The 15,477-nt window shown below is 38.1% G+C and overlaps 1 protein-coding gene across 1 annotated transcript in view; it reads right to left on the bottom strand.

Moving 5' to 3' along the window:
• Positions 1 to 569: 569 nt before the first annotated feature.
• The window catches only part of LOC124603021 (sorting nexin-17), a 95,962-nt gene continuing 81,054 nt past the window's right edge, over positions 570 to 15,477 (bottom strand). The window contains exons 8-10 of the mRNA XM_047136364.1: positions 11,453 to 11,662; positions 3,249 to 3,368; positions 570 to 1,235 (exon numbers count right to left, since the gene is read on the bottom strand). Of these exons, the coding sequence (XP_046992320.1) occupies positions 1,074 to 1,235; positions 3,249 to 3,368; positions 11,453 to 11,662 (492 nt within the window). The 3' untranslated portion in view covers positions 570 to 1,073. The remainder of the gene's footprint in view (positions 1,236 to 3,248; positions 3,369 to 11,452; positions 11,663 to 15,477) is intronic.

The following is a 15,477-nucleotide window of genomic DNA, read 5'->3' on the forward strand; positions in this document are numbered from 1 at the left end:
GAAATGGTAATTAGTTGTCTTTGAATAGGCACTGCTGAATGACACGTGGTGCCTATTAGTGCAGGGGCTGCCATTGTATAGTGTGTTACAATTTAACTTATTGCATTTCATATTCAGCCAAGAGTGCAGTGATGATGTTACCTGGAGATGTGTTGAAGATGGCCTAAGTTACACACTTTTTCATGTGTTAAGCTACGTAAAGAACGACAAATTAATGTCTACACAAGGATGGCCAGCTCATCAACGTTAGTGATACGTTCTTTATTAATTTATGGTTTAATTTATTTCGACAATAGATTTTACACCAAGACTTCATTAGTAATTTAAAATGTTGTTTGCTTCAGTATGAATGGATGAATGAAAATATGAGGGAGTGGATCACATTTTAACAAGAAATATTTCTTACTAGTGAAACAAAAAAGAAAACGCATAATTGAGCTGTTGATGTCCTAACCTCAAAATCACCCTCTTTCGCTCAATGATGAAATTTATGGTAACTAAGGCATTCATTCAGCAGCTGTCATGTTTCCTACAAGTAAAGAAAGGGGAACTGAATAAAGAGCCCACAGTGACACTTTCAAAATTTTTATTATTATGAAATTTCACCGGTAAGAAACAGTTCATGGTCTTTGAAGCCTTCAGCTTCCCATGTGCAACTGACACAAAGCACTACAATGCACTTGTCAACAAGTTACTTATAGCCACACACAAACTACACAGATCACGTATCTTGTCATGGACGAAACAAAGTTATCACTTTACATAAAAAAGATATACGTGCTTAACAATGTAAAAAGTATATTGAAGTCATGAAAATGCTTCCAATATATTTCCATCCAGTTCAGCTGGTATTTCCGTGTATATCTTTAGTTCAAAATATATCTTCCATTTTGTCGCACATAAAATAGCATCATAAAATATCAGAAACAGAAATTTAAAAGTTTTGTCGGCACATTTCTAAATCCTGGAATGTCAACACTTATGGTTATTTATATATTTCATTGGCACTGAAAAAGAGTTAAATGCTGAATATAAATACTGCACATTATTCAGCAATGAGACATTTCACTTTGTTAGAGATCATCATCACCAATTCCTTCAAATGCATCATTCTCAACAAGTGGGTGAGGCAGCAGTCTGATGGAAGACTTAAGTGACACACTTGCCAACTTTTCTGACAGCCGTTTCATAGATGATGTGGATTCCAATTTGGCTGGAGGTTTTGTGTCTCCATTCTGCAGGCAAGAAAAGAAAGTGTGAATAAAAATACAATAGCACAACTTGGTTTTTACATTCGTGTTACATATTTTAAGTGCACAATTGTAGATCGTAGGTTCTTAACACCATCTAGGTGGTCTGAGGTGAAATAATTTTTCCTCGATCACTGAAGTGTAAATAAAGTGGCACAAACTTTTAACAGTGAAATCTATGTCAATATAATCCACGGCTTGGGGACATACCAAAGAATGGAAAAAGGTAATGATAACCATGAAGCTACAAAAACAAATCTGACAGTCCTATGGAAACTTAATGTCCGAGGCAGTTTACGGGTGTCTAGTAAGATTCAGTAAAGTGTTTATCGCCTGAACAAACTAGAATCTGCTCTGTTTAACATTCTCCCATGCCACTCCCATTAAAGCATTAACACAAACTTGCATACACATTTTGGCACTACTCCACAAACATGACAGCACACTAAAACACTCAACCATTCATACACAGTATACTACAGGAAAAAAATCACAAAAGTTAATGACAATGGAAGATCCACAAAGGGACAACTTCAATATGCTCAGAGTTTCTTCTACCTGCACAGTAAACTGAGAGTAACAAACAGATATGGCTGCTTCCAGCGACAAGAGTGATTAAAAGGACAGACTTTTATCCCAAAACATTTCAACCATTTGGCCACCCCAGTCAAATTTTATTCACAGAGCCAAACAAAATTACTGCATTTTCACAAAAATTAAAGAGGGAGTTTACAGTCAAAGTTGAAACTATGTTACAGGCACATGAAAACACTTTATCTTCATTTGACCGATTATATCTAGAACAATAACTAACAAAGTGATGATAACATCTTGCTGATGCACCAACAGAGGGAATTATATATCACAAAATTATTTTCTCTATGTATTCCATCAACTGACACAGAAAAAAATTAATTTGGTTCAGTACAAGGAAGGATAACAATAGAACAGGTGGAAACAAAATATATAAAAGCAAATGTTCATATCTCCTGGATGTGCACATTGATAAACATTTTAACTTAAAATACCATCTACCTATGCTCTGCAACAAACATTAAGATCAAAAAAGGTTCAACGATAACAATTTTGGGAAACATTTTGAGACGTGTAAGAGCCCTGTTACAAAATGGAATTCTCTTCAGAGCTGTTGCTGAAAGTGAGCAATCTGGAGCCCTCTTTGTTGAGCATGTGCTATTTGTTTTAGATAATGCATCCATCCCACAGGGAGTCTTTTACAAGAGAAATTGTAAATAATTTTATTCCCACGTCAATTAAGAGAATAAAAGTTAACTCAGCAGAGCTACCCAGGTTATTGCTCAAGAATAAACAATAAATGTTGTGTAACTACAGGTCTGGTGCAAGCCATTCTGTTTAATGCCACTTCTGCAGATTGTGTGTCAGTTTCACTGTTCATTTATTTAAGCAGCTTCCCATTTGGTCTCAAGAGGCTGCGATGACCCTGTTCCAGCCCTTTCCATCACAGAAAAATATGAATCAAACATGGGATATCCATGTTAGTAGTCAGTGACATTAACCCTTAGACCATAGAGCCAGCCTGGTGCTGAAACATATCTTTAGCTTAAGGTTACAGAAGATTGCTGATGCTGATTAGCACCTAACTTAAGAAGCTCACATTAGCCAAACTTATAAAACTAGACAAGGCGATTAAGTTCCTGAAGTACTTGTTATTTGGAATGACCCCAGAGGCATGTGTGGCTTATTGAATGCTATGGCCACAGTCAACATTATCTCTTTCATATAAAAAAAAGATTTGATACATATAACAACATAAAAATACATAAATATAAAAAGTGCAATACTGAGTGAGCATTATGCCCTTCACAATGCTAAGTGATTATACTGAACAAAAATACAGGAATAAAATAGTTCCTTTTTCTCTTAGTTTAGCTATCATTTTGCTATTTCGTGCAGCTTTTAGTCACCAGAGATTTTTTATTGTTATAGTTTCTTGGAATTGTTTCTAACGGATGGACATACCTCTGCACTGGGCTTTGTTGCAATTCCATCTGTTGATGTTGACTGACTGATGCTTATTAACTGGCTGCTCCCGTCCCGTTTCATGTACGACCAGCTACCCTTCCTAGAATTATCACTAGGCTGAAAACAACATGTTCACTTGAGACAAATAAAACATCCTTGATTAAAGTCTGAAAATTCATTTTAGTACACTTTACAGGACTTAATGAAAACAATAAGTTCAAAGATTATATATTTTGATATTGTGGCTTAGACTAAAAATAATAAATAGCTGTCTTAACATCTATAGTGAACAGCTCACACACATGAATACTATTTATAAAATGAAACAACAATTGTTTTTATATTTTTCACATTAATTACAAGCTTAGATTTGCCTGAGCATCTGGAAGGAAGTCTACATGCGTTATTGCTCTTTGATAAATTTATGATTTTGTACAAGCAGTATTGCACAAGTAGTTAAAGATTTCTTTCTTTCACTTGAAATCACATCATCATTAACCCTTTGACTGTTGGGTACGTGTTAACTCGTCATGCTTCGCCGTTCCTCTGGTGTGCATGACGTGTTTAAGCGCGGACCTGTTCAGTGGTCTGAATATATAGTTCGAGAGTGCATATATGTTTGTTGCTGTGTTCCCTCTTTGCAGAATTCGCCTTCGATTCCCGTGTTTTCGTCAGTTTTCATGTCACTTCGCCATGGTTGCACAGATAAAGAGACCCTGGATATGCTCACTAAGAGCAACAGTGAGTGTGAGCTATCTGATGTTGCTTGCAGTGGTGAGTCTTCAACAGAATCTCAAAGCTGTAGTCCTCAGCCCTTTACATCAGAGGGGAGAGCAAGAATCATAGTCAGCAGTTCCTCTGAATCTGTGGAATCAGAAAGTGACAGTGAAACGGTTCTGAAAAGAGCACACTGAAGTGACACATTTGACTGGAAAGAAACAGATTTCTAGCCGTTAAACCATTACTTTGATGACTAGATACTGACCCAAGCATTCTTTTATTTTTTGTAATAATAATGCCTGAAGAACTGTTGTAATTTACTGCAGGTGAAACAAGTCATTTTTACGTTTACACCAGAGAAAATACTACAAAATCTGTGAATTCTCGACTGTCAAAGTGGAAAGACACTGGATTTGAGGAAATGTATTGTTTTGTTGCTCTTTGCCTTCTAATGAAGCAAGTTAAGAGGTTAAAATTAAGTGGTTATTGGTCCAGAGATACACTTTTGAACACACCAGTTTTCAGCAAAATTATGTCCTGAGACCGTTTTTGACTACTTCTGAGCGTGTTAAGTGAGAACTCTGCAGGACTGGAGGTGACAGTTTATTCAAGATTAGGACAATTGTTGACAAATATCACAAGCTTTGTATAGACAAAAGTCTCTTGCTGTTCAAAGGATGATTATCTTTTAAGCAGCTTACTCCAACCAAGCGAAGTAGATTCAGAATGAAGACTTTTGTACTGTGTGACTGTCAGAGTGGGTATATTTTGGATTTTATTATATATACAGGCGCAACAACAGAACTTGGGTTCCACAATTTAGGAAAATGTGGCGACGTAGTGACAACTCTTATGGGACTGTATTTTGAACAGGGTCATATTTTATATGTCGATAATCGGTACTCCAGCCTGGCCCTGTTCCTCTGGTTTCGCAACCATGGAACAGCTGCATGTGGCACTGTTCGGTAAGAATAGGTGCAACATGCTAAACTGCAGAAGAAATTAAAACAAGGAGAAACTGAGTTTAAGTCCACTGACAAGATCCTTGCTATCAAGTGGTGCAGTAAGAGAGGTGTGCATGTTAACTACAAGTCACACAAAACAAATCGTTGACATAGAGAAGACTGACAGAAATACTGGAAAAAAAATATATATATATAAAGAAACCGCAATGTTATTGTAGATTGCAATTCGAGTATGGGTGCAGTTGACCATTGTGACATGTTACTGAGCTCAGTGGGATCAGTGCGTAAGACTGTGAAATGGTACAAGAAATATTTTTTTCACATTCTGGACTTGTGCATCATTCTACATGCTCATGCTCTCCCCCGGTCAGTAACAGGGCGACAAATGGCACTCTCAGAGTTCCACCTTTCTCTCGTAAGGGAGAGGTAGAAAAATATGCTACAGAACGGAAAGAAGCTGGTAGGGGAAGGCGCTACGAAGATGAGAATCCTCTGTAATTCGCAGGGAGACGTTTTCCATCTCTTATTGTGAGTGAACATTTGCAGAAAAGTATGCTAATGTGCAGATGTATGGTTTGCACGAAACAGAAAGTATGCTGGGAAACTAGATACCAATGCAAAACTTGAAGTGTTCCATTACGTGTTGTACCCTGCTTTGAGACTTATCATACAAAGAAACATTACTACTCATTGGGAACTAAATCTGAGAAAATTTATTGACACTTCTAAAAGAATTACTAAAAAAAATCTATTTTTTAATTTGCCAGTGCCTCTCCAAATTCCAGATCGAAAAGAAGGATGGGAAATAGATGTAACAGGTGTAAAACTATTCAAACACTGCCTCACTGCTTCATATGTAGCAGTTTACTGGCAAATGAATGGACTTGGTGATTGAGATAGCACAATATATGTACTGCAGCAAATGTAATTATGCCAAGTACATTGCACCAGTATAATAAAGCCCAGAGTAGGCAAAAAATTCTTGTGCGAGAAAATATGGGAAATTATCAAAGAAAAAGATGAATTAAACAGAATTCTCAGTCACAAAGTAAACAATGATGTTTCTTTAGAGGAAAGCATAATAAATTAACCCTTGCATCTCAGAATGTCCAGTATGTAATTAATAAAACAGAGCAGTTGAGTGTTTACCTAAATGAAACTAACCCACACCTCTTCCTAGTGAGTGAATTGGGATACAAAGAAGAGGAAGCATATGATTACAGGCTAAAAAATTACAAACTTATAAACTTGTATTGCAGAAAGACACACAAAAGTGGTGGGGCAGGCATTTATAGTAGAAATGATGTAAAATGTGAAAAAGTGAAATGGATAGATGATCTGAGTACTGAAATGGTATTTGAGGTTGCAGCAGTAAACCTAAAGTATGGAAACAACAGCCTTATTACAGCAGCACTGTATAGGTCACCTGGAAGCAACACAGAAGAGTTTCTAAATTGCCCAGAGGACTTGCTGGAGGGGACAGCAGTGTATAAATAACACTTGTTGCTTGTTGGAGACATCAACATAGACTCATTAAATAATAGTGTTAATTATTTGCACTATATGGATGTATTACAGTGTTATAACTTTAAACAAATGAACTCAGAACGTACAAGAGCCACTGCAAATACGAAGACATGTATTGACCATGTTCTCACAAATGTAGGAAAAGAGAAAGTAAATGAAAACACTTTAGAAAACTACATTTGTGATTACAGAGCTCTTACTATGGAAACTGATGTAGGGAACATAGATGTAACTGAAAGTGATACAGTTATATATAAAAGAAAATTTGATTATTCTAAGCTTAAGATGGCACTAGGGAATAAAAAATGGGAACCAGCGAACAATGCAACTGAAGTGAATGAAAAATGGGAATATTTCTGTAACACTTTAAATGAATCCTGTCCTTTAGCTAAAAAAGTAAATAAAGCTGTAAACGATAAAGCCGAGAATCTCCCTTCTGAAATTATTGAACTGAGAGAGAAAATGAAAGATTGCTATACACTTTTTTTAGAGATACTAAACTACAATATTTCTCAACAAAATATAAACTTCTCAGAAAAACATAATGAGAGTCCTTGACTAACCTAAAAGCACAGAAATATACCTCTGAAATAAGGAACTCTAGCTGTATCAGTAACACTGCCTGGAAAATAATGCATAAAGAAAGTGGGAAACAGAATTTTGTGAACACAGAAACATAACATTAAAAGAAAATGGTGAAGAAATAAATGACCCAAAAGAAGTGTGTGAGAAATTTATACAAAAGTTCAGTACAGTTGATACAAATGAAGTTTATGTCAACCCACAAAATTTTAGTCTTGGAAAATCTAGCCAGTCCTTTTATATCCACGGCATTACTGAGAGGGACGTCCTAGCAATCATATCAGCACTTTGACCAAAAATGTCTCATGGCTGGGATGACATTTCACCTAAAGTGCCAAAGGAATGCAGGGCTGAATTAGTGAAACCCCTGACTCACTTGATAAATACCTCCCTCAGTAATGGTGTATTCCCTGACATTTTGAAAATTACTGAAATTATACCAATGCATAAAAAGGGATTAAAAACTGACACTAAAAACTACAGGCCAATATCATTAACCTCAGAATTAGGCAAATTGTTAGAGAGAGTAATACTAAATCAAGTTGAATCATATTTCACCAAACACAATCTGTTAAACGACCTACAACATGGATTTAGAAAAGGGAGATCTACTACAACAGCAGTAGCATCTTTTATACATGAAATATTAAATAAGCTGGACAAAAGTGACAAGGTAATAGGCACTTTCCTAGATATGAGTAAAGCCTTTGATACTGTGAATCATACCATTCTTCTGTGTAAGGTTGAGAGGACTAGCCTTGAAACTACTTACCTCCTATTTGAATGACAGGAAACAGTGTGTAAAGCTAACTTATAAAAATAATGAGCAGTTTCTAACAACCAAATCAACCTTCAGGACACTTCAATGTGGCGTGCCTCAAGGAAGCATACTAGGGCCTTTTCTGTTCCCTGTGTACGTAAATAACTTATTTGAACCCCAAAATTGCTTGGTTGTAAGCTATGCCGATGACATGTCCTTCATCAGCTGCGGCAGGGATATGCAGTCTGCAGCTAACAGTACTGAGATCAGTTTCAATACCCTGTCCACATACCTTACAGCAAACAAGCTTCTTGTAAATAAAGACAAAACGGTAATAATGAAGTTCATCCTCAGTTATACTGCAGCCATAACTGATACTGTATTTACATCCCCATTGGGTGTTGCATATACAAATTCACATAAATTTTTGGGCATCATTGTTGATGAACACTTATCATGGAAAGAACATGTAGATAATATACGCAAGAAAATCAGTAGAAATGTGTATCTACTGAAACAGGTCTCAGCCTTCTTGGACCATGATACTTTAAGGCAAATATATTTTGGGTTGATTCATCTGCACCTTCAGTATGGTATTGAGATATGGAGTGGGGCATCAGCAGTTCATATAGATAGACTTTTTAGATCACAAAAAAAGGCAGTAAGAATGGTAGCCAAGGTAATGAAGAGCGAGCCTTGTAGAGACATCTTTAGAAAATATAAACTTCTTACGGTGTGTTCCATGTATATACTGCAGACAGCCATGTTCGTGAAACAAAATCCCGAATTTAATATGACAAACAGTAACGTACACAACTATGATACAGGGGGAGGGCAAAGTTTCATAGAATTGTGACCAATAAAAAGGCAACGGACCACAGCCCACATAGAATGGGAGCAATTTTCTACAATGCACTATCCTGTGAACTCAAGAAAGCAAATCTAAATATGCTAAAGAGTAGACTGAAGCAATTATAAATAGAGAAGTGTTGTTACTCTATAGAGGACTTAAAGTTGTAGTGCCATCTTGGAAAACACTGTATATAGACAATGTCTCCAATCTATCAGTGGTATGAAAGAACGTAGCTATACACTGTATTATGTGTACTGTACTATTATAAATATAAGATAAATTGTGTTACACTATAGAGGAATCTACTTGTAATGCCCTTTTGAAAAATAGTGTGTACAGACATGTGTCTCATCCATATGATGTTATGAAAGAATGTAAATATTTTACTGTATATGTGTAATGTAAGCTAAATTTTCCTGACAATGGCCGAAAACTTTTTGTTATATAGACAGAAAATAAATAAATATTGTTGTGCTATCAATCTATTGCACTCTAAATTTCATTTTCATCATGCATTCACTCTACTAGATATGCGAAGCCAAAGTTTACATTGTTTTTGGGCCTGATTTTCACGTCCAACTTTCATTCCAATTATACAACTTGGTATGTTTTATAGCCATAGTTTTTCACAAAATCAGAATGAAAACACAGCATTTTTGATATTTTTACAAAATCTTCTATTTTGCGCTAAATTCATTCAGTACTGGAAAGTGCTACAGAAATGAAACTTTATATTTAAGAGCCTTGTGTTGTTAGGTTACTACATGCCAAGTTTCATGTTTGTCGTAGCATTAGATCAGGAGATGCAAGAAGCAAAACTTCGAAATTTTTTCAGGTACCTATTTTTTTGGCCGATTTATCTACAATTTTCTGGTTCAATATAGCTCGTAAAATTCTTGTCATTATTATCCTTAAGAGAACGCATAGAGTTGTACAAGATGGCCAATTTTTATTTCTTTACAAAAAGTATTGCCTGAGATATTACAGTTGAAAGTCGCCAAAAATTCATGCTGGCTCTGTGCAAGTCATAATCAGCTGAGAAGTATTCAGCACAGGGTGGGTTGGGCAGCATGGGCCGCTCCGTTCCTGGCAGCGGCACCAAGGGACAGACATGCACCGCAGGTAGCCGGATTACGCTGCAGGTCACAGCGCCTCAGCACACCAAGCATATGGTGCGCCTCCAGCAATCAAAGGGTTAAAATAAAGAATAAAAACATATTATTATTATTATTATTATACATTATTCAGCATCACCACAAAAATATATACTTCCATACAATATAATGAAGTTTGCAATATCTACCTAGCACTCTTAAACACCACTTCCTCTCCACCACCGTCCTCTTTCATTTGCCTCAAATCTATTCTTTTAATATTTCATCTTTCAAATTACAATTACCATCTGATCTTCTAACACCATTTCCATCTCTATGATTCTTTCATCACAACACACCTATTCTACATCTACATTTACATCTATACTCTGAAAACCATCAAAGTGCTTGAAGAAGGTATGTCCCTTTGTATCAGTTACTAGGATTTCTTCCCGTTCCATTAACATATGGAGCAGGGGAAGAATGATTGACTGAGTGTCTCTGTGCGTGCATTCTAATCTTATCCTCATGATCCCTATGTGAACAATACATACAGTGTTGTAGTATATTCCTAAGAGTCATCATTTAAAGCCAGTTCTTGAAACTTTGTTGATAGATTTTCTCGGGATAGTTTATGTATCTCGACACACACCCACGGATCAAACCTGTGACCATTCATGCTGCCCTCCTCTGTATACATTCAGTATCCCTTGTTAGTTCTATTTGGTATGGGTTCCACACACTTGTGCAATATTTTAGAATATTCTATTAAATGTTTCCAATTCAACGAGTACATGTGAGGTATTTTTACCTATTTTCATTAGTCTACAATGGCACACATAATAACCAGTGTATCAAAATTCTGTAAACAGTTAACATTTGTAACTCTTTGTTAGTCTTTGTTCTCCACTACTGAGTTCCCTACTTCTGTTCTTGACACCAAGTACCCCACTAGTCTATTTTGTCTACCAATATTTAGGAAGCACACCCACTGGAAGTCATATGCTTACATTACTAATAACCCATACACCACCTCTTCCAAACTGCATAAGTTTCAAGCTTGGCCTGAATGCTTGTGTCAATGCGAACAGTGTCACCAAATTTCTTTTAGCTCAATAAAAACTTCAAAAGTGTTTGTAACATTCGATTATCTTTTGCATTTTGGCTCTGATTACTATTCTTTTCTATTACGCTATTCTATTCTATTATTTTGAGATATGCACGAGAGATTATTGAATACAGCAGGCAAGTTGAATTATTTATGTTGAACAACAGATTTCTAACTTTTATCACAAAATGAAATCTAAGAGCAAAAATTTCTAAATGCTCTAAAACTGATGACAGCAAAATAATACTGACATACAACATTAATATTATTACGATAATAATAATTCCACATGGCTCAACAGAGTAGAACAAGTCTTTCCATTCACTGCCACATCAACAGCTTGTGTGTCCTTAAGCTATCTTAGTAACACTACTGGGGAAAGCAGACCTACATTTTAATGTAGATGCAAGCCATGTGTCATTCCTGGCAAATTGTTGCATTATTGTTAGGCGAAGGCTAGGTTAATGGAAGACTGGAATATTCCGTGGTTGGGCCACAATTCGGTCCCATGGCCTTTCACTTTCCAGGCCCATACTTTACCACTAGACCACTCAGCCCCATATTATTATTATGAAAACAACAAGGTACACACCTGTCTTCTCTTCATTCCAGTCTTTTTGAGTAATAATTCATCAACCATAGCCTGAAGGCACACAGACATCAGAATTGCTTGCTCACTTGCAATTGTAATCCACTGGAGCTTGTCCTTTGACATAAGATATTCAAATGAAAGCTCCAACTGTGGCTGTGAGTTGTCTGAGGTACTGCTACTATTACTGTGAACGCTGCTGCCTTCACCATGCTGAAAATGAAATGCAGTGTTAACTGTATAATTGTAACAATAATAACACCAGCGCAATAATGATGAAAAAACAGCATATTCCTTATATGAATCTGTAACTATACTGTACCGTGCTTTATGTCTCAGACAGACAGACACACACACACACACACACACACACACACACACACACACACTCACACAGAGAGAGAGAGAGAGAGAGAGAGAGAGAGAGAGAGAGAATAAAAAGGAGGAGTTGTGTCCAACGTAAACATTTATTCCAATTTTAAGCCAATCGCATAAGACGGGCACTATCAGCACCATTACGAGGATGCTTGTGAACATTAGTTACCTTTGAGACTGGACATGATGAATTGATGTTAGTCAAGAATGACTTTAAGGAGACGAATGTGCCATTATCAACACCTCACTGAGTTTGAATGAGGCCTTGTAACAGGGCTACAAGAATCTGAATGTTCCTTCTATGATAATGCAGAAAGACATGGCAGGAATGTAGCTACTGTAAGTGACTGCTGACAGCAGTGGTTATGAGAAGACTAGGTTCCAGATGGCAATGTGACACTATTGAGAGAGAAGACCATTATGTTTTGCATATGGCTCTGGTGCATTGTAGTGCATCTGCAGGAGAAATCTGAGCATCAGCTAGCACCACCATAACACAACAAACTGTTACAGATTGGTTACTTCAAGGATGCCTGGGAGTCACACCCCTGTAGCGTGCGTTCCACTGACCTCAAACCAACACCATTTGCGACTTACATGGTTCAAGCAAAAGATTGTTGGAGGGCAGGATGCGGGTCTGTTGTGTTTCCTGATGAAAGCTGGTTCTGCTTCATTGCCAATGATGGCCGTGAGATGGTTCCGTTTCATTGCCAATGATGGCTGTGTGAGTGTCAGAAGGGGGCCAGTTGAGGGCCTGCAACCAACCTGTCTGCATGCTACACACACTGGGCCTACACCTAGAGTTATGGTCTGGGATGTAATTTAATATGACAGCAAGACCACTGGTGGTTATCCCACACAAACTGGCTGCAAAATTTTACGTCAATCTGGTGATTTGACCTGTCGTGTTGCCACTCATGAACAGAATTCCATGGTGTGTTTTCCAACATGATAGCACTTGCCCAAATGCCACTGTTGTAACATAACATGCTCTACTACACAAATGTACAAGGTCTGTTCAAAAAATTCCAGAACATCCGTAATTTTGCACCGATGGTGTGTCGGAGCGAAATGCGGTTGGCATCCCTGCATATGCCTGTGTTTAATGCCAGAGGCTTTATTGTTGTATTCTGTTAGTAACTGTTCAGTGCTGTATTGAGAAGAAGCTGTGTCACACAGTGTGCAAATTTTGAGATGGCAGAGTTAGAGGAGCAGCACGTCTCCATTAAATTTTGCAAAAAAACTCAAGAAAACCTTTATAGAGGCACCGCAAATGATGCAGGAACCTATGGTGATGAGTGCTTAAGCTGTACTTGGTGTTACAAATGGGTCACACAGTTTAAAAATGGCCAGACTGAAATTAAAAATGACCCTCATTCAGAATTCCCTCAGACATCCACTGACAATGCTCATGTCAGGTATGTCAATGAAATTGTGCATGCCAATTGAAGACTAGTCTGAGAAATTGAAGAAGAATGTAACATCTCAGATGGATCATGTCATGAAATCCTGACAAAGCATCTTGGAATGCATCATGTTGCTGCCAAGTATGTCCCCTGGCTCTTGAGTCAAGACCACAAAGACCTTCACCTCGCAATCTGTGAAGAGCTTTTGGACTGCGCAAGTGAGAATGAGGTGTTCCTTAAGAGAATCATAACTGGCGATGAGACGTGGGTCTACAGTTATGATGTTGAGAGCAAGGTTCAATCTTCAAGATGGGTTGGGAAAGGTTCTCCAAGACCAAAAAATCTAGTCAGATCAGGTCAAATGTCAAAGCCATGCTGATAGTTTTCTTTGAATTTGAAGGATTAGTTCATCATGAATTCATGCTACAGGGACAAACTCTTAATCGATGATACTATCGGGCCGTGTTGTGACACCTGTGAAAACATGTGAGAAGGAAACGGCCTGAAATGTGGCAAAGACAATTCATGGCTCTTGCTTCACGATAACACACCTGCACACTCAACCTAGTTGGTGCATGAATAATGCACAAAAAACAAAATCACTGTGCTGCCTCAATCCTCCGTACTCTCCAAGCCTACATCTACATCTACATCTACATTGATACTCCGCAAGCCACCCAACGGTGTGTGGCGGAGGGCACTTTATGTGCCACTGTCATTACCTCCCTTTCCTGTTCCAGTCGCGTATGGTTCGCAGGAAGAACGACTGTCTGAAAGCCTCCGTGCGCGCTCTAATCTCTCTAATTTTACATTCGTGATCTCCTCGGGAGGTATAAGTAGGGGGAAGCAATATATTCGATACCTCATCCAGAAATGCACCCTCTCGAAACCTGGCGAGCAAGCTACACCACGATGCAGAGCGCCTCTCTTGCAGAGTCTGCCACTTGAGTTTATTAAACATCTCCGTAACGCTATCACGGTTACCAAATAACCCTGTGACGAAACGCGCCGCTCTTCTTTGGATCTTCTCTATCTCCTCCGTCAGACCGATCTGGTACGGATCCCACACTGATGAGCAATACTCAAGTATAGGTCGAACGAGTGTTTTGTGAGCCACCTCCTTTGTTGATGGACTACATTTTCTAAGCACTCTCCCAATGAATCTCAACCTGGTACCCGCCTTACCAACAATTAATTTTATATGATCATTCCACTTCAAATCGTTCCACACGCATACTCCCAGATATTTTACAGAAGTAACTGCTACCAGTGTTTGTTCCGCTATCATATAATCATACAATAAAGGATCCTTCTTTCTATGTATTCGCAATAAATTACATTTGTCTATGTTAAGGGTCAGTTGCCACTCCCTGCACCAACTGCCTATCCGCTGCAGATCTTCCTGCATTTCGCTACAATTTTCTAATGCTGCAACTTCTCTGTATACTACAGCATCACCCGCGAAAAGCCACATGGAACTTCCGACACTATCTACTAAGTCATTTATATATATTGTGAAAAGCAATGGTCCCATAACACTCCCCTGTGGCACGCCAGAGGTTACTTTAACGTCTGTAGACGTCTCTCCATTGATAACAACATGCTGTGTTCTGTTTGCTAAAAACTCTTCAATCCAGTCACACAGCTGGTCTGATATTCCGTAGGCTCTTACTTTGTTTATCAGGCGACAGTGCGGAACTGTATCGAACGCCTTCCGGAAGTCAAGAAAAATAGCATCTACCTGGGTGCCTGTATCTAATATTTTCTGGGTCTCATGAACAAATAAGGCGAGTTGGGTCTCACACGATCGCTGTTTCCGGAATCCATGTTGATTCCTACATAGTAGATTCTGGGTTTCCAGAAATGACATGATACGCGAGCAAAAAACATGTTCTAAAATTCTACAAGAGATCGACGTCAGAGATATAGGTCTATAGTTTTGTGCATCTGCTCGACGATCCTTCTTGAAGACTGGGACTATCTGTGCTCTTTTCCAATCATTTGGAACCCTCCGTTCCTCTAGAGACTTGCGGTACACGGCTGTTAGAAGGGGGGCAAGTTCTTTCGCGTACTCTGTGTAGAATCGAATTGGTATCCCGTCAGGTCCAGTGGACTTTCCTCTATTGAGTGATTCCAGTTGCTTTTCTATTCCTTGGACACTTATTTCGATGTCAGCCATTTTTTCGTTTGTGCGAGGATTTAGAGAAGGAACTGCAGTGCGGTCTTCCTCTGTGAAACAGCTTTGGA

Source organism: Schistocerca americana, chromosome 1 (genome assembly GCF_021461395.2).
Source record: "Schistocerca americana isolate TAMUIC-IGC-003095 chromosome 1, iqSchAmer2.1, whole genome shotgun sequence".
Classification (NCBI taxonomy): domain Eukaryota; kingdom Metazoa; phylum Arthropoda; class Insecta; order Orthoptera; family Acrididae; genus Schistocerca; species Schistocerca americana.